Source organism: Rhamphochromis sp. 'chilingali' (assembly GCF_963969265.1).
Source record: "Rhamphochromis sp. 'chilingali' genome assembly, chromosome: 1".
NCBI lineage: Eukaryota > Metazoa > Chordata > Actinopteri > Cichliformes > Cichlidae > Rhamphochromis > Rhamphochromis sp. 'chilingali'.
The window spans coordinates 69,286,991-69,314,159 of NC_137929.1; the positions used below are offsets into that span (position 1 = coordinate 69,286,991).

Consider the following 27,169-nt stretch of genomic DNA (forward strand, 5'->3'; position numbering starts at 1 on the left):
ATAGTGACTGCCGCTCCTCCCTTTCTCCAGCATATCGGGACGCGAATGCGGAAAGGAATGAGAGGACTCCGCTGGGTTTCCCTTTTTATACTACTTCGCCGGATTTCTTAGCTCCCTGGGACTTTTAGGTCGTGGCGCAGGCCACTGGACTTTTAATGTTGTGTTTTATTGATTTTTATTGTGTTACCCCTTGGCCAAGGTTGTTTTAATTCATTTTACATTTTTAACTATTTAAATATAATAAATTATATTTTAATCATACAGTTTTAAATCGTGTGCTTTCCCTTGGCAGCTCCACTGCTCTGTCCGTTTGGAGGAAGGTTTCCTTCCTTTAAAAAAAAAAATACTGTGGAAATAAAATCAGCCTTCCGCATCCGTTACATAGACAGAAAAAAAAAAATCAGAGCTGCTAAACTACTAATAACTCGCTTTGGAAACTCGGATCAAATTTAAAGTCATAATGTCTTGATGCATTCTCAATCATCCAGGAAAGTAAATCTCCAAAAGTTGATTCTGTTCATCTGGACGTAGCGTTTTGTGGGAGACACATCCTGGACAGGGAGGAACGTTGGTTTGAGCGCGGAGTCAAGGAGGCCATTTACATGGAAAGGGAAAGACCATCTCTGAATCGAGGAGGGGGCCTAAAGGTACATCTTTCGCCATCTTACAATGCTGTAATTGCAGCCATTCCTCAACTCTTTGTGAATGGTACTCTTGGCCATTGATCAGTGGTCTTTGATCAATGGGTTTTGGTCAGTGGTTGTTGATGAATGGTCATGAGAATTTGTATAATTATGATTAAGGTACTGATCTCCCAGCCCATTGTTCCCTCAGTGTGCTGGTTTCAGTCATTATGCAAATGCACTGTTTATAAGAATTGGGGAAACCTGCAGTCAGCTGAGACTGAAGAAGTCACTTGGATGAGTGACGAAACGTTTCTCCCACAAAACGCTACGTCCAGATGAACAGAATCAACTTTTGGAGGTTAAATTCATAATGTTAACCTTTTTTAGATTTTGTGTTCAAGCAATTGTTTAGAAATAATATTAAACTAAAACAGTACAGCGATGTACAGTGAACCCCCCTATCAAAATACAGAGACACAAGCCTGTATTCATGCAGCCATCATACAAGAGTATTTTTTTTCAACATTCACAGGTATTACACGAGCAGGACACAAAAAATAATTGGTAGCAATACCAGAGAAGCAAAACACCAGATACTGGCAATAATAATAATGGATTGCATTTATATAGCGCATTTTGTGGTCCTCAAAGCGCTTTACAATTCCACTATTCATTCACTCTCACATTCACACAGTAGTGGAGGCAGCTACAGTTGTAGCCACAGCTACCCTGGGGCAGACTGACAGAAGCGAGGCTGCCATATCGCGCCATCGGCCCCTCTGGCCAACACCAGTAGACCGAGCAGTCGTCTGAGACTGCAAAAATATGCTGACCAACCTGTGGACTGCCTGGATTGATTATGTCACGGGGTGGAAAGGGACAAGTTATCTAGGGTTTTTTACTATGCATGTTTTGCTGTGTTTTACCTTTTTAATATTTTAATATTGTACACTGGTTTATTTTTATGAGTTTTACTGCATGTTTTTATGGTATTTATTTGGTGACTTGTCCTGGAAAGACTCCGCCCCTACCTGATTATAAACCTGATCACACCTGGGAGGTCCCAGAGGCCAATAAGAGGGCCTGGCAGACCACAGAGAAGGAGGCTTGAGGGGAGGCTTGAGAAACGGGCAACAGTGGCGGAGTGAGTGGTATCAGGCGGCGGCGCCTGCAAGCCGGAGGACTGGTGGAGGTTGGCGTTAAGGAGGGGAAGATACAGCGCCAGCAACAGGAGGCCAGATTACGCGTCTGCGGGAAATTAGAGGCGGCGGACGGGCTGGTGCCGATTGTCAGTTACAAAGAAACAGCGGGCAGAGTTGAGAGCTCTGCCCACCCGGGGTAAGTCTTTTGACTTGTCCCCTTTAATGAATTATAGCTGCCTAAAAGAGTAGTGACTTCCGCTGCCTTCCTTTCTTTAGCGCACTGGGGCGCAGAACGCGGAGAGGAAGGCAAGGACGCCGCCGGGTTTCCCTCCGGCACCGCTAGTGACTCTTATACCGTGGCGGACGCCACTGGACTTTTAATGTTGTGTTTTATTGATTTTTATTGTGTTGTCCCCTGGCCAGGGTTGTTTTAAGTAATTTTATATTTTTAACTATTTAAATATAATAAATTATATTTTAATTATACAGTTTTTAATTTGTGTGCTTTCCCTTGGCGGCTCCACTGCTCTGTCCGTTTGGAGGAAGATTTCCCTCCTTTAAAAACACTGTGAAAAAAATAACATCACCTTCGCTCCGTCACAATTACAAGAAGGCCTATGACCAGAGATGGGCGGTAACACGTTACGCGTTACTGTAATCCGATTACTTTTTTCAAGCAACGAGTAAAGTAAGGGATTACTATTGCAAAAACGGTAATTCGATTACTGTTACCTTCTCGTAAGCACGCTGCGTTACTGCGTTACTAAAACCATGAATTTTTTGCGAGAGTGTCTAATGACAATGACGAAAGCAAGTGTGACGTTCGTGGAAACAGCTGTGTGCAGATCAAAAATGGATAATATATCGAGTACGGGAGAGAGTATGAGCGTGCAGCGTTTAAAGCGTGGAAGTACTGACCTTACTTTGAGTTAGATTCTGTAAAAAGTGACAAAAACATTAGCGTCCGCTGCTCACTGCGTGGGAAGAAAACTTCTTTTTACAGCAAACTTCCAAGTTAAAAAAAGAGACTTTTCCATTTGATTACATTTTACATGATGGATTATACAGAAACACTTGAATTGGGATTGAAGTGACTGAAGATCTATCGCTTCATTACCTATTCAGGGTGTAAATCATGTTTTTAAAAGTAACTAAGTAATTGATCACTTTCAAAAATAAGTAATCAATAAAGTAACAGGATTACATTTTTGAGGAAGTAATTAGTTACTGATTACTTTTTTCAAGTAACTTGACCAACACTGCCTATGACATGATGCCTCACACGTGGAATACCTAGACCTATATAAGATCAGCAGGATCCTGAAAGCCTTCATCAGGAACTCAATGGGGATGTGGCGGCCAACACTAGGGGCCACTTCAAGCCAATTAGCACAGGTCACCATCAAGTGTGGGATCTACCACAGCGATGTCCCCACTGCTGTTCTACAGCAATTAATAATATATAAAAGACTTCATAGTCTGTCAGCCCCGAATGATTAAACTGCGGCTTCTTGGCTTTAACAGTGTGTGTGTGTGTGTGTGTGCGTGTGAGTGTGGGGCACAACTTCATGTGTTCACTCAAGAAAAATGCCGTCTGACTGCTCAGACTGATTCTCAGTCAGAGTAAAGTTCACATATTGTGTTAGAGCTGTTACTGAAAAAGGAAATAATGTATTACACATTACTGGTTACTTAAAAAAAAAGTACCACAGTACGTTACTTAATTACTCAATGGAGTAAGACATTTGCTACCGTACCTGTTAAATTATTTTCTCATATCATCATAAAATGACCTGGAACTGTCACATAATCAACATTTAAAAGTATAAACCTATAAACTACAGCCCAGCACACCAACACCAATTATTATCCTAATCCGGAAATTGTATTTCTAATATTTAGGCATGAGCTCAAAGTCAACAGCACAAAGCAAAAAGAAAAACAAACACAAATAACTTTAAAATGATCACCGCGGTTCCATCAGTTTCTGTGACTCCTTAATCATAAGCTGTCAGCAGAGGAATGTTTACCTGAAAGCTTCCTCAGTCTGAATGTGTCACAGTGTGTGCCTCTGCATACTGACCAGGTTATTAAAATTATATTTCACTCAGCTCCTTCTGTTTTTAAATCCATTTTTGTGATTTGATCAATAAATCTTAGTCCTTGTTAATAAAAACATGGACAGGTGTGATAAGTGGAAACTGATCTTCTGGACAGAACCAGCTGATCTGTGGTTCTGATCTTCACTCCTGAACATTTCCAACAAACAGAGTTCAGTCCATCTGATACAGGAGGACTCTGATATCAGGTAATCGGGACATAATGTTTATTTTTGATTACTTGAGTTCCTGATTGCATCCTGTGTGGCGATGTTAACCTTTACATGAGTATGTCTGCTCCAAAGAGACAGCCTTTTTACAGAATAATGAACAGGCTACTGAGCACAGACTGAAGGTGGAATGAGTCAGTGGGCCTTAGGTCTTATTCACAAAGGGACACAAAATCACCAAAAACCCATCAATAAACCTTTACTTTGTGTTTAATGTAATAAAACCTACAGAATTTTAACATGTATCACTTCAACTATTTATTTCATCTATATCTACCATTGAGGGATAAATGTATTTAACACTAGATTATTGGCATTAGCTGAGGTTTGTAGCCAAATCCAGGACAACTGACTCAAACAACTTTAAGCGAGCCTTGATTCAGTCCAAAAACAGTTGAAAAGGAACAAGATTCAAAGCATTTAACCAAAAATCCAAAGCCTTTAAAGGCGGGAGACACGAGAGACCACACACTGAACAACTATTAATGATTAAAGCTTCAGACACTAAAAGAAGAAAACTCAGACTCAAATACACTAATTAAAAACACAAAGTTCTAAGTGAACATGACAGCAAAACAAAGAAACGGAGAAGCTTCCAAGTCCAAATACTTTGAAACACAATATGCATGACTAACGTCGTAGCGTCCATATGCAATTAATATAATTCTATATTTTCAATTGATTAATTTTGTTTGCAGTAGGAGTGAACTGAGCGGGAGCTGCATTACTTTGTGTTTTTTAGACATCACTTAAGTAAAACCTGAAAGGCGACTTCTTAAGAACAAACTGAGTTTATATGATTGTTTCCAGTTAAAGAGACGATCGATGTTCCATCAGATCTCTGATCGGTGTCTAAAGCTTCACACAGATCCATTTAAAATGTTCATCACAGTAACAAATGCTTCAGTGCAGTTACTGACTGATAACCAGAGTGGATTCAGTCAATCAATAATCTATAATAATGTGTCTTCAAACACAAGAGTGATCAAAGTTTGTCCTGAAATAAGAGCTGAACATCAGGTCCAAACATCACAGAGCAAAACCAAACAGTCAAACTGTTAAAGGAGGAAGCAAAGCAAACTTACAGTTTCTTCAAACACACCAAACAACAAAATCCACTCCACAGCTGGACACTAAACACTGACACACAGGTGAGCTGCTCCTTACTGGAAGAGGGTGGGACTCCACCTGAAGACTGTGACAGGGCAACACCTCCATGTGCTGGTTTACAAATATGTTGTCAGACTGGCTCAGAGTGAACAAGCTGATCACAGCTCGTCTCTGATACAACCACAGTGTTTACTTTGTTTGGAGTATACTACAACTATCTTCAGCATGTTTCTGTGTTTCCAGTCTATAGATGCAGTCACACTTTCTACCTTCACCTGTGCAGTAAAGCCTGAGAGCAGAGCTGAAACCAATACATGTCTTTATTTAACACATCAGCAGGGCTGAAGCTCTCATGTTAAACACACACTGATCTATGGACACGTTCATGTGTTTCTAACAGAACCAGGCTGTTATCAGCCTGCACTAACATTATGTCACACACACTGAATGTAACAGTGACAGTTTACATCATCACACAATCAGCTGTGATTGTTTCACTGTCATCAAACTAGTCAACAGGAAGTAGAATCAATAGAAACCAATCATTTACTGACAGCATGTCTGATGGAAATAAGTGCAGATTATGTATGAAGTCTAACTGCACACAGTAACTGTGTTACAATAAGGACTTAACAGCGCCCTCTGCTGGAGTGTTTCAGTACTGCGTTAACTAGAATACACCACCTCCTCACACCACCTGCTACAGCTCTACTCTTCTATGACTACAGTCATCCACAGCACTGATGTGAGGTCACATGGTTCATATGTAAGGAGCACAGCTGACCTCAGGTCAGTTTAATGACTGTGAGCAGCAGCTGTGTTATTGTCACTGTGACAGGGAGACACTCTCAGACACAGCGCTCATGTCAGCTTGTTCTCATGCAGGAGGATCAGGAGCTCCATGTTTGTCTTTCTGTTTGAATCATGATGTGTTTGTGCCATCAGAGTCTGTCATGAGTACTCAGGGTTTCACAGCAGCTCTTCTGGATGCTGACGAGGACTCCAACCTCATGTTTCACCTCTCTGAGCTTCTGATGTCTGTGAACACTCGTGTTTCTTCTCTGGGCTCATCTGGACAAAAACACCTTTCTGTGTTTGGCTGCAGCCTCATTCTGACTGACAGGAAGTGTGTTATCCATGAGCTGCACTTCTGTGAGGAAGTTTCCTGCTGTGTTTCCTGTCTGTGGACAAACACGAGTGTTTCAGCTGAGGACTTGGTTCCTTCCACCTGTCCATACAGGACATCACGCTGTCTTTTCTTTGATTTCTCTGACTCGTGTATTATGAACTAAATGTATCCTGATCTACACAGAGATGGATGAGCAGAGGTCACATGATGAAAGAACAAACATGGAGTTTTTGATTTATTTAGATATTTATTGATGAATGCAAACAAACCCTGACTCTGAACCATCGTCCAGCTTTCACAGAACAAACCTGATCACATGACCTGCTGACCCAAACAGTGCAAAGCTCCATGGCAACAACAACAAACAGCCTCACATATGTTAACAGAGGCTGTTAGAAGCACAGAGTCTTTACAGTCTTTCTCCTGTTTGGACACAGATCTCTGCACATCTTCATCACAGTTACTCACAGACGTGCAGAGTGTGTGGATATCAAAGCTACGTTTCCACCATGTTTGTAGTCTGTACTGGGACTCATGGAGCATCTCTCTATGAGCACTCAGTGCTTTAAACAGTGAGTCCCAGTTTAACCAGCAGCCTTCACACCACACATCACACAGACATGGAAACTTCAAACCCTCAGACTGAAGACACCATCAGAAATAAATAGATTGTGATGAAGATGAAGAACTGCAACAGTTTGCTGTGGTTTCTTCTGTTCCTGTCAGAAATAAGAGTCTGGCAGCACTTTGCTCTCCTTCCACATGTTTAAGGAGGAAGTGAAGAAGAGCGAGTGAGTCGTCTTCCTCTCATCATCAGGCAGCCCAACATCAGGCAGCAGCCACGTATTTGTAAAAACCCAGCACACTGCTTCAGAAACACTGAGTCCAGGTGACCAGAGTCATGTGATCAGTGAGGTCTTCACTCAGGATGTCACTGCTTCAGGACCTGATTCAGAGGTTTATAAGGACGTGGATCATCGGTGCTGATGTTGTGTGAGAGCTGGTGAACCATGGGGAACATAAATAAAAAAACAGGCCATCAACAATTCTACCCCCAGCTCTAAAACCTACATAATACACTATACATATAGTTATACAGGTTATAGTATGTTATATATAAACGTAGCTGAAGCAGTTTAATTTGTAGCTTCACGCTGCACTTCATATGTTTGTCCACAGGATGGCAGCACAGAGGCCTGTGTTGGAAAGCTTTGAGTAATGAAGCGTTTTCAATCCAAGCTTCAGAAAGCTTCATGTGGTCATCAAGGAAGAAACCAGGAAATATCTGCTGTGTGTAAAAACACCAACACAAGAATCCAGGATGAAGACAAGAAACTCAAAGCTCACAAAACAGGTGGAGCTAATTTTGTGACGTGTTTCTGTAAAAACACCACAGAAGTGAATCATCAAAGTTTCCATGTGAGCTGATGATGCTGCTGCAGAGTTTCTGTGAACCTCCTGTGACCCCGCCTCCTCATACAGAGACATCTTATTGGCTTTATTCATTCTGCTCAGCACAGACCTGCTGCATCCTGGATCCAGTTTGATCCAGTTTCTGCAGTAAATCTAATGACAGACCTCCAGGTGCACCTGCAGAGTCTTCTTGTTGTTTCAGCTCAACCATGAACTCTGTTAAGTGCAGTAATCAAACCATCATAGATCCTGTTTGACAGATGAAGCTGTCCCTCTAAGTGTAATCTAACACAGCTTATTAAACTCACTGCAGTCTGTCCTACCTGGACATCAGGACAGACATCAGCTAGTTTTAGTGATCAGTGATAGAGTGTAGAAGAAGATGGATGATGACATATTTGTTAGTGTGTCTAACTGTGAGTAACTGAAGCTCTCAAAGGCTGAGGACAGACCCTGGACTAATCTGAGGACTTTGGTGGTCCTGCTGATGTGTTCAGTCTGTGATTGGACAGAGAGCAGGGGTCCAGGACCTGGTGGGATCAAAATCATTAACTGTGTTTATTTTACCAGAGCTTTCCATTTCTCTTAAATGAGCTTCATGGTGTTGTTCTTGGCTGGTTTTGTTTCTGCTCCACACATCCTTCCACAGACGACACCATCATAGACACCAAAGGTGGTTCAATAAGTCCAAACTCCTCTGACTGAATCAAACACTTCCTGTGTCTCTTTGGTGTCAGGCAGAACATCAGTCTAACACCTCATTATTTCACTCTGACCTCTATGTTGGTAGAACGTGTTAGTAGAAACATATTGAGCTGTGTGGATGGACTCAAACGCACTGATAAGCCATGTATTAGAAACAGTTCTCTGTGTTAGTCTGTAGAGCTGAAGAAAGAAGACACAAAGACACCAACTGGGTGAAGTCCAGGTGTTTGACTTGTTCAGTGTAGAGCACTGTGACCTGGATGAACCTACGCACCACTATGATGCTCTAGATCATAGACTATGGTTTCATCATGTTAGAGACTTTCTCCCAGTTTAACCTACCAGTAATGGACACGGCGGAAGTGATCTTGGTCCTGCTGATGTTACAGATTGATGTCAGGCTGATCTTTATTATCACTGATGGACAGATTCATTTGGTTTTTGTGTTGTTCAGACTTCAGTATCACTGCTGCAGGTTGGATGAACTCTTATACTACGAAACAGGTTTGTGTTTCTTTTATTTGACATGATTCACCAGGAAGTTCTGATCAGTTTGTCTTTCCTGTCTCCTTTTAGTCTGAAAGAACTTGGTTTAAAGGTGCTTTTATTTTGGAGTCCCCTCTGACTATAATCATATATTTAATGTTAGGTATTGTTTGAGTGGAGCCTTTGAGTGGTTCATCTACACGGATCTATATTCATCAGGAGAGGAAGCATCATGGTTTTATGACATTATTGTTCTTACTGATCAAACCAACAGAGTAAAGATGTTTAAAGGGTTTAGTGTGAAGACTGTGATCCAGGTCTGAAGGAGATCCACGTCACCGTCAAACCTGTCACTCACTCAGGACTAAAAGCCTTTATATTCTGACATCACTTCCTGTGCTGTAAGTCCCGCCTCCCTCAGTTTGAGCAGCTCTGAGGTTAATAAGACACATATAAGAGTCAGAGTTCAGCATCAGCCCACAGTCATGTTACAGGTGACTCCAGGCTGCCAGCATAGCTGAGACACTGACAGAGGAGCTGTGAGTGTGAATGTGATGAAGCATCACTCAGTGTTTCACATCCATCATGTTAGAAACACTCAGGAAGTGTGACTGTGTGGCTGCGACGTTTACAACAGTCTAACATGTGCTGTCAACCAAACCATTTCAGGTTTCTATGGTAACTAAATCATTAGGATTGAATCTGTTCTTGTTGAGGTGACCTGTTAGTGTTTGGACTCGTGATCACGTCACAAGATCACGTGAGATTTCAAACCACAGGAGAATCACTGTGGTTATAAGAGGCAGACACCCGCACACACACCACGTGTCTGCTGTTGTTGTCAGGGAAATGAAGGCCGCATCTCGAGCAGCCTTTGAGTTGGGACAGCCTTCATTTCGTCACTGTGATGCAATTGGCCTCAAAATGTGGCCTTTAAGGCTGCAGACCCTGAATTGGGACGCAGCCAGGGTCTGCATCCTTTGGAGGCTCCAATTGAAGGCTGCAGGATGAGTCGGGTGTATCTTTCATGGCCCACTATATTTCAGAATTATAGTGTTACATCATATTCTATAAGGATGTGTTTGTATACTTTCTGCCCAGTTTGGCCCATTTAGCAGAAGTCAGAGCTTTTCTTGGTGGACAGACTTCCAGAGCGGAGACAGCAGGTTTTTCTGCTTCCTGATTGGGAGTCTGGCAAGATGTGCAGGGCTTGAATTTGGGTGCATCATGTTGAGAACACACAAACAAAGGCAGCAGACACACAAAAGTTAACCAGCTCACTGACAAAAACTGACAAAAACAAAAAGATGAAGAGCTAAAGAGACAAAACGACAGATAGCAACAGAGAGACAGACTAATGAAGATGCAGCAAGAACAGATACAAATACACTGACGTGGCTCTTAAACGGGCCTTTGGGAGGTTTTCAAAAAGCAGATGTAGGAAGCAATAATAACAGGCTGATTGTTTACTCAGCAGGTTCTTCATCAAAGTATTGTGAATTCAGAAGCACCTTATACACCAGTGGTTATCTGTGCTGCCACACTGGGAGATATTTGTAGGACTGGTTTAGACTGGTGGAGAGAAATTTAGTTGTGTTGATGCAAGTTTGACTTGTTTTAACTACAACAAGTAGTACAGTATATTAATAACATGTCAAAATAAATCTATACATTAAATCCTTCGTGATGTGAAGACATTCAGGCATGCAGCTGCAAACTGTCGGTGCAGTGTAACGACTGAGTGATGTGAGTGAGCAATGATATTTTGCTGGTACTCGTTTTGCGTCTGCTCGATCTTTGTATTGGTGAAAGCTGACAGTGTGAAGCTTTTGACTACACATTTTCACTCTTTATATTTGTGCCCTTGTGTATATCACGCTATTTATTGTTGTTAGTGTATTTATAGAATGATCTTTCTATTTCAGTCATTTAATGTTTTCCGTTTCTCACTGAAAACATTTTCAAAGTCCACAGAAGTGGTTTGTGTCATCTGTCTGCTACTACAATGGCGCCATCGTGTGGACACCAGCAGGACCTACACAGCTGAGGAGGAACTACAGGAAGTGTTTCTTTATGAATGAAAGTAGCTTCAGCTCGGAGGCTCTGCTTCGCTGCTCAGGTATGTTTTCTCTTTAGTTTTAAAGATGTTTTGCGGTCAGACTCCCGCCGTTACTTCGAGTGCGTGTTTCACAACATCGTCACATTCAGTTATTTTCGCTTTAAACTTGATCCACGCGGTAAACTCTCCGCATGTGTTCAGGATATGATAGGATACGCTGACGTTAAATAGTCGTTCCTGCAGACACGGGAACCATAAACTGAGCTGTAAACGTTTAAAGAGAGACACAAGTGTTACGACTCTAACTTGTATGTACGGCAAACGTTTTTTGGTTTTTTGTAAAATATATAGGTCATATCTATATGGCTGCCTTTATTACGGCGATGCGTCGGCCATACCGGGCTACTCAGGGGAAGGATTATTGTACATTACAGCAGACAGTGTAACACAGAAATGTATAATGTTAATAACAACAATCAACAAATACATCCATAAACCATTCTAACAGTACTGCAGGGTCTCTGACAGACACAGCTGTTCGTGTTTTTCCCGTCACGGTTACAGGAAGTGACCAAATCAAAGGCCAGGGATGTTTTTGACTTCAAACTTTGTGCAGAAGAGTTTAAGTAGTGAAATAATACGATTTAAAAGCAATAATTAGAAACTACAGACATTACAAAACAGTAAAGAAAGTTTATGTTGTTTAATGTTTTTTGTGAAATCCCGGAGATCAACCAGTAATCATTCAGCTGTTATCCCAGAGTGTTTTTAATAGTGGAGAAATAAAACAGATTGTCACGCCCGAAACGAGGGAGTGGACACAACTCAAAAGCACTTAAAATAAGATGGCTAAAAACATTTATATTTTGGGTAAGGTTAGAGATTTATTAGACTACAAGGCGATGCATACTTTATACTTTTTCCTGTATCTTAGTTACTGTGTAGAAATTTGGGGGGATACATATGTAAATACCATAAAACCTCCATATTTATTACAGAAGAAAGTGACACAAAGGATTCATATTCACGTTAAATACAGAGGACAAACGAATCATTTGTTCATAAAATTGAAACTATTGAAAGATTTAGTGAAATTACAGACAAAATAAGGCAAAAAATAATATATTAGCCCTCAAGTTACAAATATCATTTTCAATTTGTTTAGGAGGTGAGGACAGAAGGAAATATCATTTTTAGCATCAGTTGGCAGGACTACACAAATGAGTCCAACGGTTATAAGATTGTGGAACTGCTCATTATAATTGTAAGAGTTGTACAAACATGCGCTGTTTTAAAATGTGCTATGTTTAAAATGATAAATCAATATGATGAATTTGAAAGAAATGTGAGTTAACTGGGGGTCATTCTCTTCTCCTTGCTATTATGCGGTGGGGTATATTGCTGGTTATATTCTTGATGTGTGCTTTGTGCTACGAACTGTAGACAAACGTTAATGTGTTCCTTGGTTGATGGTGCCCACTTGTAATATCATTTGGAGTGCAGATAGGGGACACGGTTTAATAAGAATATTTTCTTCTTCCTGCTCCTGTTCACTCAGGGGTGCAGTGTGATATTAAGGGAAATCACAGTTTGTGTGTGTATGAAGGGAAACTGTTGAACCAAGTGTGAAATAAATAACTCTCAGATCTCAAAGTTTATTACAGGAAGTCAGGTGTGACAAAAGAGAGTAATGAAAACAAGACTTTTAGTGAAAGACAAACTAAAGACGAGAGCCTAAAAACCAGTTCTGAGGGATGTTCTTTTACAAGGAGTCACATCACTTTGCATGAAACAAAATGAATCACTAGAAATGATCTACAAGCTATGAGATGCTGTCGAAGCACTAAAGGAACCGGTATGAACAGACTGTAAAAAAAAACCGTGCTGTTTTTACAGGAAAACCCTGGCAGCTGGGGTTACCAGGGACTTCCTGTAAAAGCGCTTTACAGATGCAACTTGTAAATTGATTTACAGTGAATGAATCTCAGATTAAAACTGTTAAATCTACAGGAAAAAGAAGTTAATTTCACACATAGATGTGATATATAAATACACTATTTCCTGTATCTTTTACAAGTAATAAATGCTTTTTGTGGATCCAGAAACTGCAAAATTAACAGGGAAATATCGTACAAAGAACTAATTTAAAATGGTAGAACTACGGTGAAACTGTGCATATTAAATGGAGCTGCTCTGTAAATTATACATAAAATCTATGCTGAATATTATATGTTTTAATGTAAAATTTTAACCATAACCCAGCAAATTTCTTACTGCTACGCCTACACCCAAAAATACACATGAGAAAACACAAGAGAGGAAAATATCACTTTTGGGAAATTTATTTTGCAGCCACATTAGCAAAATGACAGCAAATGGATCCATTTTTCCAACTAACACAATATGCAAGGCACACAGCAACTACACAATTCAATCAAAATATAGGCTATAAAAGCTGTGGAACATTCCTGCAAAGCAAGAACCATGTTCATGAAACAAGCATTTGTTAGACCCTCCACCAGAAAAAGTTAAATAACCTGTTAAGACTTTAAAACAAAAAACACATATTGTGCCAAAAATGATCATAATCACCATGCAACGCAACACGCACCCTGCTGTCACCACAACCATGGCCCTGGTCAGAAAACATCAGCAAAACCACGTGGTGAAACAAACCTACACATGTGGTCTAGAAACACTGCAGTAGCAGCATGTTGTTTTTTTTCTTTTCTTATGTAAATAAAGAACATTCCTACAAAGAAAGAACATCTTCATGAATTGGCTTCATGCATTCGACCAGTAAAAGGTTCCAGTACACATTGTGGAACAAAATTAACAAAGTAAAACTAACAGTCCACAGAGAGTCAAGATTTAGGCTTAGCGCCACTCGTGGTCGGCGAGATCCTAAATCAGGGTGAGGACTCGAGGGTTCACACTGAGACGACGCTTTGAGTTTTTGTTCTCTACTTTGGTTCCTTTTTCTGGGTTTATGGAGAAGAAACACCTGTAGAATAACAATCATATAAAAGTTTATTAAGCATTTTTATAATTGATCAGTTAAAATACACATACAAAGTAAGTAAAAATTAAGTATATATATATATATATATATATATATATATATATATATATATATATATATATATATATATATATATATATATATATATATATATATATATATATATATATATATACACACACACAGTCATGGCCATGACCACGTTCAAGACAAAGTATAACCAAAATGCTGTGGGGAAGTGAACAATGCATGGTCAAAAGTATTGGCACCCTTCACGAGTGTCTTCTGCAGTGATATGTCACACTTTAGCATTGTTAAAATCCAAAGCAAAGGTTATAGGTAGTCAGACGTCAGTTGACGCTTGGTCTAGCCCTGAGTCTCGGCCAGGCTTGGACCCAGATTCAGACTGTTAATGTATTTAAAAAAACCAAACAAACAAAAAAAACAACAACAAAAAACAGAAAAAACAACTGAAACCGGCTCCAAAGCCGACCGAGACTCAGAGCCAGACCTGGACTCGAACCACATCAAAGCCAGACTCCAGATCCCAGAGTCTCAGTTATGAGAAATAACAAAGCCATATTTGTTCACCTCTGAAGAAACTCTAAAGTGGAAGCCAGCTCAGATGGATAATGGATGTTGAAATTGTAGTAGCTCCCGAACATGAGGCACAGTGCAGAAATGAAGGAGGATATGTTTGTGCTGACGAGGTGCCGATCAACACTCAGCATGTATCTTCTTGAGGAATAGCAGGACTGTCCTGTGAAGAAATTATTTAACAGGTTATATCAATAAACACGGCAGTCACATGACATTCTATAAAAAATGCACTTAAAAAAAAAGAGAGAGAGAGAGAGCTATGAAACAGACTTACCACACATGATAATAGTGGGTGTCAGAGGCACTTGCTCCAGTTGTACCTCATCTGCCAGACATGTATCTTCAACACAGAGAAGCATGGACTCCTCCTTCTCTTCAAAGTAGCTGAGTAGCTGTTTAAGGTAAAAGAGACACATGTTTCTGAGATAAGAATGACTATCCTTCTCTGGCATATCACTGGCTGAACTAGCAGATGCCATGGTTTCATGTGTGTTTTCTGAATATTCTGTACTGTCATTTGGGGGCTGAGGACGAGATTCCTTGTACATGTCATCAATACCATCTGGGGAACAAGCTTTATGCTTCCTACACATGTGAGAAGTAAATGATGACTTTTTTTTAAACATATGCTTACAACCACTTACTGGACATGACACAGACCTGCCCCCTGCAATATGATCATTTAAGTGAGACACTAGCTCTTTCACTGTTTGAAAATGGCGGGCACATAATGAAACCGCACATTTTAAATCTGCAACAAGAGCTTTAGGAGTAGCTTGAAGTGCAGGTGCATTGTGCACACGATAAAAATGCCCCTTGAAAGCAGAGTACGTGGTGAATGTTTGGCTGCAATTGGCGCCAACACATTTAAAAATACAACAAGGCTCATTCTTATGCACTCTGCAATGTACTACATAGCCTCTTAATGTGACCAATACCTTTTTACAAAAGACGCAGATGATCATTTTTAGTATTTCTAAAGTTTGCCTGTGCTTTTCAGCTGAACTAGCATGCTAGCGCTAGGTTATGAGCCTTGGTCTAAATATCAACTGGTGCTTTTATCTCGAAAAAACGTCGCCAAGATATTGAACTTACCGTGCAGACTTTCTGACGAACAAACACAGATCCTCAAAAAACACTTGAAATCGTATGTTTGTAATTTGTCCTAACAACGTAGTTGCTGAAAGTTCGATGTTTTCTTCTCCCGTCTTCTCTCTCGTGCTGGCTCGTTAGCTATAGTCGTGAACTAGGCGCTCTTCTCCTCCCGCCCTCACGTCATTATCCAATCAGAGACGAGCTTCAGATGCACATTCAAAATTAGGCGCGCTCAGTGCAACTGTGAGTGGCCTGAAGTAGCTTACAGCTCTGTGGAGATGAGGCACCATAGAGATCCTATGGGAGGCACTGTAAGTTTGTTTAGCCTGTAATAATGAGACATTGCTGACCTAACCCAAAAAAGTATTCTAGTCTAAGTATCACATTGCAATTAAAAGAAACATAAAGAATACAAGCATTATGACAGAAGCATTACTTAGTCGTTAAATAATAATTTCTTATTGGTTACCCTACAATAGGCTGCAAATGATTTAAGAAAAAAACATGATGTAAACAATTTTAATTGTATATTTTTATATAGCCTATAAATGGAGAGGCAACCTCTCAGGTTCACAATGACATCTTCTGTGAAAACATTTTTATTAGTCCTATCCATGACTTTGCATCATTTCATGAATCATGTTAAAAGTAGGCCCAGTACATCCATGCAGTTGTAAAGTGACTTACATATACGTCATGTGTTTTTAAGAAAAACTGACTAAAACTGTGATTTTTACAGTATTTGCATGTCAAATTAACATGATTGTTTGGTTATGAGTATTACGGTGTTTCACTGTTTTTATTCACAGTATTTGTAGTTTTAACCAATAAATTTGATTATAATCACACATTCATGTTGTAAATATAACAGGAACATTCTGTTTAAAGGTTTACAATAATTCACTGTGATCGAAACAGGAAAGTTGTGTTTTGGGGTTTACTATACATTTCTGTAGGGGTTTTACATGGTTTTTATGTCAATTTCACTGCCCTTTTTTACAGTGCAGTACTGTGAGAAAAACGCTATAAACTATGAAACAGTACTATGAGTAAACATTTCAGTGAGCCACCATAGGAGTCCCCACATGTGCTAGGGTGAGGGCTAAGAGTCACAAAGGGAAGGGGGGGGGGGTCATCAAGGACGAGGAATGGGGAACCAGGCACGGGGTAACATCCAGCAGGAACCTTGAAGCTATTGGCAAGTGCAGTTATGAGCTGGAGACCTCAGAGTCACTGTGACAGGGACGTGTTGAAAGCAGGCTAGACGTGGTTTCAGTGAACCTGCAGCAGATTGCAGCAGCCTTACTTGACGCGGGTGGAGGTGAAGCTTAGAGCGGAAGGTTGTCCGGGAGAGGCGAGCTGGGCAAATCCTACAATAGATGTGTAGCAGGCAGAGAAACAAACAAACATTTACACCATATTCAAAGAAACCTGGAAACTTGTTGCATTAAGAAATTAGAAGAACATCTGGATCCTTAGAAGGGAAATATAATGATGTCATGGGTGGCTCAAGACTTTTGCACTGTGCGGTGTAACCAATGCTAATTTCTGTGGCTTATTTTACATGATGAGTTAGTGACTGTAATAAACATTAAAATCTACTTGTTTAATACACAATTGTAATATTATTTTTTCTTAACATGACATGAGAACCACAGATGATTTCTTCTTCCTATTCAAAATAATTTATGAATATTTAAAGTAGTAATTTTCAGTCTGCTCTAAAGCTCACAGATATGATGATTACCTGCTCTCCTCCCTCTGGTCTGTGCCCCTCACTGACACGATGGACTGAACACTAAGCAATAAACATTTAGTAAAAAACAATAAGAGGAAATGATGAAACATGCAGATCAGCTGAGAGTCTTTTCAGCTGTGGAAGTTAAACAACAGTGAGGGTCTTCTTGTGTTTTTCCAGATGTTTCTAATCAGACAATTTGTCAGGGGCTGGGTGTGTGACCCAGCTGTTTGAGTTTATTTTGTATTTTCTGATTTCTTATGTTATATTGGAAATATATTAAGTTCTTGTGCCGTTATTTAGTCAGGGTTTTGTTGTTGTAGCAGCCATAACTAAATGTGTTGAATTTTGATGATCACTGGGTTTTCATTTGTTTGGTTGCTATGGTGATGTGTATCGGGAGTCACGTGGGTGCTAGTGGTGAAATTAAGAGGGCGTGGTCAGTCTGTCATTCTCTGAGAGGAGAGCTGGAGCCGTAGTTTTTGTTGACCGCTGCACCACGAGTTTCCCCTTGTTGCATCAGAGCCTGTGATGTTTAAGAGTCTGAATCAGGAGCCGATGACATTACTCTGTAAACTCTCAAAGCACTTTAATAAACAAGCAAGCAATTCCACCTCTCGCATTATTGCGTAAAGTTGACAGCGCGTCAGGCAAATAGGCAGACTCCACCCCGACCTCTAGCGACTGTGGAAGTCGCTACAGTTGTGTTTAGTTTAGGTCTCATCTACAGGGCTCTACACTAACTTTTTGCCATGATTGCACTGGTGCGCCTAAGAAAACCAGCACAAAAGTTAGGCGCACCCACATTTTTCAACCGCATTGCTTAAGTGCGTGAGCGCGCTTGTATTCAAAAGGTTTCTCCATGTACCCAAAAGTTGATTCTGTTCATCTGGAGGTAGCATTTTCAGTGGGAGCAACATTTCATCACATTGATCAATGGTCATGACAATTTGCATATTAATGATGAAGAAACTGATCTCCCAGCCCATTGTTCCTTCAGTGGGCTGGTTTCAGTCAATATGCAAATGTCTTGTTTATAAGATTGAAACCTGCAGTCAGCTGAGACTGAAGACGTCACCTGGATGATGATGAAACGTTTCTCCCACAAAACGCTACGTCCAGATGAACAGAATCAACTTTTGGAGATTTACTTTCCTGGATGATTGAGAATGCTTTAAGACATTCCTCCATTTAACAATATGCTAGAGGGTGTGGGGAGTGATAGCCCCTCCAATGAGGGCATGAAGCAGGCATGGAGGAGATCCAGGCAGACATCCAGAGGCCCCTCAGAGTGTGAGAGCCCAAAGAGGGGCGGGGCCATCTGCTGTGATTGGTTGGGGTAAGAGAAGGAAGACAGGATAAAGACATGCTGTGGAAGAGAGACAGAGAGCTAAGCTAAGCTAGCGAAACAGTAAATACACAGTGAGTGAATACTTTGGCTATAAATCAGGTAGTGAGTACACAGAGAGTGTGCTTCGGATGAAGCACGCGAAGATTATACTATGAAAAAAAATGTATCTAAAAGTTTTTAATTAAATTGCTAAGCAGATAAGCTACTCAGAAACACCACTGTGGTTCAGCAGGAACAGGAAGTGATACTCTCACGCAGAGCGAGCGAACACCAAGTGACAGCGCCACCAAGAGAGTGGTGGTGCTGTCAATTGCAAAATAATAAAGAAAAAAACATTTAAAGAAGACAAGAAAATAAAATCAAAAACCAGAATGCTGAAAAAACTAAAAGTCAAAGACTGAGGATAAATTATAAACACACTTGACACATCAATTTAAAACAAAGCCTAGCAATGCTAGGAACAGGAGCAACATCAAAATTATATATTAGTCTGAATCTTTGAAATGAATTACATTTTGTTTAAATCCACATTTTTTTCAACAGAAATCCAGGAAATAAAGGAAACATGGCTTGTACATGAAATAAAGGAAACATGGCTTGTACATGAAATAAAGGAAACATGGCTTGTACATGAAATAAAGGAAACATGGCTTGTACATGAAATAAAGGAAACATGGCTTGTACATCTCAGTCCGCTGTGGAGTACGTCAGGAGGGCCAAGCCCAAACTGGTGGGAACATTAAAGGGTCTCACTGTGATTGTAGAGCATCTCTACCAGAAAGAAGTTTTCTCAGAGGAAGAAGTCAGTAAAATAAAGACAGCGGGTGACGACTTTGACAAAACCAGAGAAATTGTGGACCGTGTCATAAAAAAAGGGGAAGCAGCCTGCTATGAGTTTCTCAGGATTATTGACATAACAAGAAAGAGAAGAACAGAAAGGCCGCCATCTTTTCTGGAAATTACAGCATCAGATTCCTCTTCACGAGACAAATTTAACCTGAACTATTGGATCAGCTGCTTTTCCTTCACGGATGACACCAACATGGATGTAACATATTTACAAGGTATTTTTAAACAAACTGAAGTCTGTGGCAAGATTTCTCGTGATCACACTCATTTATAATGCAGTGCTGTTCAGTGACACATGAGTTAAATCCCTAAATAAATTTTTAATTAATTTCTCCCACACCTCTTTTCTTTCAGGCCCCAGCCCGTGTCACAGATACCAAGAAAAGCTGAAATCAGAAGCTCGAAAGATTTCAGAAAGATCATGGGCCCGAAGTAAAGCAGTCCTGTTCAACAAGCAGAACTCCCTGTCCTACACCTCGCTTGTGTTAGACACACCAGGACAGGCTTCACCATCCAAAATAAAAAAGTCAAAGATCAAGAAAAGCAGGAAGGTTCGCACTAAAAAACTCAAGGCCTACATACCTGAGGACAAACATGGAACCTCTCCCAGTGAACTGCTGAAAACATATGAAAGAAAAATCCTTTTGGTAGGAAAACCTGGAACTGGGAAAACAGCTGTGGTCCATCAGATGTTGAAACTGTGGTCAGAGAAAGATAACAAGGATCTAGATTACATGTTCTACTTTGATATGAGAGAAGCACCCAACATCACAGAGGTCCATAAACTGGAGGATCTTCTCTTCAGTGTGTTCTGTGAACCAGATGAAGGCAACGATGAGGTCTTAGTGGACATAAAGGATAATGCTGACAGTGTTACCATCATTTTTGATGGAGTTACAGATGTTGGCTCTACATCTGTGGTGTTTAAGCTCATACAGAAGACCCTTCTACCCGAAGCAAAGATCATCATCACCTGCAGACCAGAGGTGGAGTCAGCAGACTTCCTGTTGGATTGGGACTGTCTCAGAGTGGAAGTGAAAGGCTTCAGTGAGCAGGGCATCAGAGAGTACTTATCCAAGAATCTGAGTGAGAACCACCTCAACAAAGTCTTGTGTAACCTGGAGTTATTCTCTCTTTGCCACGTCCCCATGTACGCCCTGATGGTGGTCGCCTGCTTTAGCTTTGAGGGCTCAGATTTCTCTCCACATCCCTGCACAGTTACTGAAATATACCTCAATATCCTCCATTTCTGCAATCAGAGGAATGTTTCCAAGACATCTGAAAATGAAAGCACTAAATGGGATGCAATACTGTCTTTATCTCAGGCAGCTTTTTGTGCAACAGAAGGGAAAAATGTGAGCCTAACATCACTGCCCAAGCTAGACAGCTGTGCTAATTTGGCCATTTTGAGCAGGAATGTAATTCAAATCAGCCCAACTGTAAAGAAACCCTTGTGTGCCTTTCTCCACTACACGGTTCAGGAGTTTTTTGCAGCTCTGTGGGTCTTAAAGGATCCAGAGAAGACCAGATGTGTTCTACAGCAGTGTCTGGTTCAGGGCAGCAAACACATGAAACACTTGGTCCCTTTCCTGTGTGGACTGTTGAATGAGAAGAACACTGATTTGTTAGAAGTTCTCCTTCCTCCTCAGCAGCTCAGAGACACGTCTGACTGGTTCTTCAAACACTTGGTGACCACCTTTGTAGGTTGTAGTGACAGTGAAGACTGTGAAGTGGACTTAATGTTCTTATGTCAATGCCTCTATGAGTCTCAGTCACCTGATGCCTGCCTCTGTCTCCTGGATAAACTGGACTACTGTATTGATGCGAGTGGAGAGACTCTTGATCCTCAGCAGTGTTGTGTTCTGGCCTATGTTATCAGCCAGAGTCAGGAGAGGAAAATAGAGCTGAACCTGGAGGATACAACAGCATCAAAACAGGGAATGAGGCCTTTGCTGGGATGCCTCAGCAAACTTCAAAGGTAAGTGAGAACATTTAGATCTGAAGTTAAAGGGTTCTGTACATCTGTTTTTAATGTTTTAAATGTAAAGCATTCAGTGATTTAGAGCAGTATGTGTTTTTCTTAAAGTGAAAAATGAAAACATTGTAGTGAGAAGGATTTGTTTCAGCTTTGTTTCATCATGTTTCCAGTGAGTTGTACACAGCAGAAAGTTTGTACGTAGTCTTTAGGTATTTGGTAACATTATTCTTTAGTCTTGATGCATACACAATAATCCAGGTGAGGGGATCCCAGAAAGCTAACTAACTTTTACCTGGACGTTTGTCATTTGAATGAGAGATTTTATTACTTATTTAAGACGTTTTCAGTCTCACCTGAAGCACATTTAACTTGTAAACTAGCACCACTGCATCACACTGACCCATGGTCTCATAATTATTGTGAAGTTAATTTCATGATCAGAGGCCATGAGCAGTGCTAAAGACAACCCAAAGTAAGGTTAGAGTAACAGACCTATCTGCCAGATTAATGCTGTGTTCATTTGTAGCTGTTACTCCTGAGTTATCAGGCAGACACGTATAGCTTTTATTCTCCAATGAGAAACATACTGCCTTTGTTACCTTGTGTTCAGTTAAAATCCACTAAGTCAAAATGCCTCACCCTCTAGTTCACATATAAACATAAATATAAGGATTTCCTCTACAAAAATGTGTTTAGATAAATTTTCATGTTGTTAGTCTGCTAGTTGAATACAGTTTTCTCATTAATGTACAATGAATTATAAATATTAGCTCATCTCCTGAACACAACAAACAAGCTGACAGTGAGTCAAAACCTTTAAGATTTAAGAGAAGTATCTTTGTTTTTTAGTTTCTAACCAAACAGCAAGACCCAAACACGTCAGCAATGATCAGTCCATTAACCTCCTAACACCCGAACTCTTTCATGCATTTTACATTTCTTTTTGCTCTTGTGACTTTATAGTAGAACACTATACAGTCACAATTGAGTAATGATGTACAAAACTCTTTATTTGGTGTCTGAACACAGCAGCATTTTTCCTGAGTACAAAAACAAAAGGAGAAACAACAATTGTGCCCCTTTGAGCCACATGGTTCATTTGAAAGAGCAAAACTTAGTATTGTTGTCTAGTAGGCAACCAAAATGTGATGTCCCCATATGTGGGCGCCACATCCTAGGAGGGTAAAGTTGTCCTTATAACCAGAGATAAAAACTGCTACAAGAGGTAAATTAGTATTAAACCCCGATTCTTTTGTCCCCATGATAGAACAGAGAAAATCTGACTCATAGTGGTCAAAACATTTTATATTTCTTTTTATTCAATCATCTTCCAGAAGAGAGAGCCCTGCACAGCCCCAAAAGCCAGCTGCAGGATCTCTAACATTTGAAGCTCCACATGTGTCTTATATGGTGTTATTTCTGTAGACAGAATGATTCTTACATCCTGTTCAAACTGCGGTGACTCTGCTGACTATATCTGTTCGTATTTTGAATGTAGATTTTACACTTGTTTAAGATTTACTTTCTAAACCTTGAAGGCTGCAAACTCACATCAGCTCACCCGTCTCTGGTTTATATCGTATGCAGAGTCAATCCTCTTAAGCCTCTGGCAGCTTTGCATAAATTAGGAGTTTTGCATGAAAAAGGCGAACATGGTTCTTCAGTTTCAGCATGAATCTACACAAATAGACTTTGTTCTCAGCAGCTGATTACATGTGAACTTGTGAATTTCTCTACCAACCTTCCAACTGTAGGAGTGACTCCTTGTCACGCCAGCTGTGGAGCATTTCTCTTCTGAGTGAGGTGGACGTGGATTACGTGAGTTTACTTGACTTCACTGAGAATCAGCTGCACCTCCCAGTCAACAGTGAAACACAACTGTATGACGGAGCTGTGAGAGTCCTGCAGAAGAGGAAGAGGAAGGTGAAAGTCTGCCTTCACTGTGATCACAGAGTCTGTCAAAGTGCGAGCTCGTTCCTCTTACACCATTTACCCCACATCCACTCACTCAGGTATGCTCTTTGGTTTTACTTATTAAACACTCAATGTTTTCATGTGATCTTCAATTGTGGTTTAAAATCCAGTCGAGTTACTTTATAGAAATAATTGAACCAACTGTAGTACTGACCTTATGTCTTGAATGTATTTTTAATGCTGGAGATATTTATCTGAGACATATCTAGGACGGTATCAGTGCTGCTTGTTTCTGTTTGTTGTTCTCAGATCAAATCATCACATCATGTTTTCTTTTCTTTCTTCCAGTTTCTGTCAGTCATCAGGAAATCTCTCAGATCAAACTGAGTTGTTGATGAATCTCTTCATTGTAGCAGCAGAGAGAGAACAGAGGACAGGAGAGAAGATCCTCAACATGCTATCATCAGTCTGCTCTTATCAGACATTCCCTCTTCATTCTCATTCCAGTGACAAATATCAGAGTGACTTCCTGTTGGATCTTTGCTCCCATGTGAAGGACTGTGAGACTGAAACAGGTCTGAGTGTCCTTCCATCATTACAGCCAGTTTTCCAGTCAGCTCCTGCAGTCTGGTCCATAGACCTCTCAGAGAGAAAGACCTCCATCCTCCTGGAGCTGCTGAAACTCCAACCAGAGAAGAAACAAGTGGAGCTGACAGGCTGCTCACATGAAGAGAGTGAAGTGAGGAGTTTGCTGCAGTGTCTGCCTTTTATCTCACAGCTCAGGTACACGACACGCTCTTCACACAATAAAGTCTGTCTGTCAATAAATGAGTGCTGAAAATAATTATGAAAATATTTTAGCTCTATTTGACAATTTAGTTGCTGCTTGATTGAAGCCAGTTTATAGAAATGAGTCCACAAATTTGTAACGTTTACCTTCAACAGTTTTTTAACATGTGACAGTTTGTCTGTGAGAATAAAACTGCACTTAGTGACATTTACAGCATCACTAAGACCTCCTGGGAAAAAAAGCTTCATTAAAAATATTAATAAAAATTGTACTGTTAAGGTATTTATGTGTTTCTGATGGGCTTTAAAACAAAACAGCATCAAGCAGCTGTCACTGCAGAGGGAAACAGTTTGAGTCATCCAGGATGTTCAGCTTCAGCCTGCATTTGGGGCCTCTCTTCTCCACATCCACACAACGACCATTCATACGTTATTTCTGTCTTCTTCCACACAAAGTAGACCCACTGACTTCACCTCCATTAATAAGAAATATTGTTACATTAACAGGTGACACAGAGCTATAAACAATATGTAACTATAACAACACAGGCAACACTGTTGCTGCATCAAAGGAGACTAAGCGATGCTGGTAGCAATCATTAACATGTGAATGAATGAATGTGTGTGAGCGCTCTGTGCTGCAGTTCATTTGTAAGCTGACAGCTGCACATTAAAGCTGTGACACTTTGACCTCGATCCACTTAAACATGAAAGGTTACTCGCTGCATTCAGCTCTGACACACAATCTGGTGAAGGAGTTTGTGACGTTCATGTTATCATGAGCTCCAGCTCAGAGCAGACTGGACATAAAAGACTCAGAGAAAATGTGTCACTTACAGCTGATTTTAATCTGACACTGAACATAACCTGATCTACACCAGGCTGTGTTCAGCATCTGTTACCATGGTGATATAGCCAGGTACAGAGAGCTAGTCTGGTGAAACTAAACACTGACAGGAGGCTCAACGTGGCCACTAACATGTGAATCTTTGTGTTTAAGACTTTTCTGGACCAGAAAATATTAATTGAGTCTAATTTTCAAAGTAAACAAATCTTAATCTAAATGAATTAACTGTAAAATGTTGGTAAATATGTGATTTCCACGTGTGTGATGTGAGCAGCAGGTGAAGCTGCTGTTGTAGATGTTGTTGTTCCCCTCTGTGTGTTTCTGTATTGTTGATGTTTAGTGTTTTGCTGCTAACACTTTATAACAGCTGCACACTCTTCAGCATTAGTGTTAGTTAATACTTGTTTCATCATTTATGAAGCATTACTCCTCCTCAGTATGTCGTTCATAATCATGGATACACATGATGAAGTTTTGCTGAAGAGGCTCAAATATAACATGTTCAATGACAGCAGTCTGATACTTTTCCAATGATGGACGAACACTTTATAAAGTTGTACATGTGTTACAGATATTCCTGAGTTAATTCAGACAGTTACTGGTTGTTAGTGAAGTATGTTGTGTGAGCTGGTCTAAAGTGAGGCCCATCCATGACTTCCAAAGCATTTATCACATAACCTGAAAGCTCAGCAGGACCTGGAGACGCCAGCAGGTCTGAGCTGTCTTCATGACAGGAAAAGGAAAACGCACAAAGTGATACAGAACATACAAATATTGATCACACAGTGCAAACATAACTCACTGAAGGTTTGCAGAATATTAAATGAGCAGGGCCAGAGTGTGAGTTTGAGGCTTTAAGAGAGGAAGAGACTCAGAGGAAGAGATTTAACTTCAATGTACTGAAACTTCTTCTATCAAATCAAATGTGAATGATCACAAAACACTAGTGAATATTTCACACAGCGTCACAGACGAGTGTAAACAGCACGAACACAGTGTTGATATTGAAGCGATCAAGACTACTGTAGGAGCCATTCTTGGGTTAATACCTTATGTGGTCACTAGAGGTCACCTTTTTCTGTTTGGATTATGTAATGTAAAGGTATTTAAGGTAGACGCACGTAATCGGCGTCAGGTGTGTCATTAAGAAGGCAAACAGTTTGTGACCGTTGCGCTGTTATGCTAAGTCGATACAGAATAAAGACCAAAAAGGACAAGATACATACTGCTGGATTTATTGGAGTGTGAACTTAATTCATGCATAAAAATGACATCGCGTCACCCCCGTTAACGACCACCTCAGTGGCTTCAAGCATAGGCTTAGCCTCTACAGCTACTTTAGCTGCTCCCTCATCACAAGGAGTCACCTGATGATGCAGCAAAGTGTCTCTGGGATGTTGAAGAGTTTGGAAGTTCTGTCGTTGGCTCCTCTGGTTTGTAGTCAGTCAGTTTTAGTAAAGACGTCCAGTCAGGTTCACTTCCAAAGTGCTCCTGAGTGAAACACAGCAGCTAAGCTGTTTGGTGCTGTGCTTTCACACAGGTGAACTCAGGTGAAGGCTGGAAAAGGGGGCGTGGCCTCCTCGTCTGGCACAGTGAAAACTCAGAGCAGCTGCTCAGGCTAAGGAGGTGATGAGGTTCAGAGGTGGCTCGCCATCTCCTTCATCATAGAGAATCCAACGCAAACAGCATTTCCTGTCATAGAAACATTGTAGAAAACAGACGTTACTGCATTAAACCAAGAAACACCAGGATTCAGTGACCATAGCAAATATAAAATCTAAACTCTCCAAATACTCCGACGTACATGAATAATACAACACTGTATTACAGCTGTTCTCACAGTGTTCTACCTTTTTACAGCAGTGACATAATTATTTGATCCTCTGCTCAATTTATGAGTTTGCTGACTTCCAAAGAAATAAACAGACTCTGATTTTTATCAAAGTTTTATTTTACTGAAGACAGAAAATCAGCAAAGATCCAGATT

The 27,169-nt window shown here is 40.4% G+C and overlaps 2 protein-coding genes and 1 long non-coding RNA gene across 3 annotated transcripts in view; 1 reads left to right on the top strand and 2 right to left on the bottom strand.

Moving 5' to 3' along the window:
* LOC308395999 (NLR family CARD domain-containing protein 3-like) overlaps positions 1-5,280 on the bottom strand; it is a 51,709-nt gene extending 46,429 nt beyond the window's left edge. The window contains exon 1 of the mRNA XM_080881059.1: positions 5,183-5,280. The gene's annotated coding sequence lies outside the window, so the exon portion shown is untranslated. The remainder of the gene's footprint in view (positions 1-5,182) is intronic.
* Positions 5,281-10,969: 5,689 nt separating this feature from the next.
* Positions 10,970-27,169, top strand: part of LOC308395831 (uncharacterized protein) — a 29,501-nt gene continuing 13,301 nt past the window's right edge. The window contains exons 1-5 of the mRNA XM_080880819.1: positions 10,970-11,059; positions 19,349-19,869; positions 20,009-21,632; positions 23,387-23,644; positions 23,895-24,329. Coding sequence (XP_080736945.1) covers positions 19,479-19,869; positions 20,009-21,632; positions 23,387-23,644; positions 23,895-24,329 — 2,708 coding nt within the window. The 5' untranslated portion in view covers positions 10,970-11,059; positions 19,349-19,478. The remainder of the gene's footprint in view (positions 11,060-19,348; positions 19,870-20,008; positions 21,633-23,386; positions 23,645-23,894; positions 24,330-27,169) is intronic.
* Positions 13,199-15,995, bottom strand: LOC308396921. The gene is made up of 4 exons (XR_013971660.1): positions 15,717-15,995; positions 14,896-15,013; positions 14,613-14,781; positions 13,199-14,003 (listed from the first exon to the last, which is right to left on the bottom strand). It is a non-coding gene; the product is annotated as an uncharacterized lncRNA (long non-coding RNA).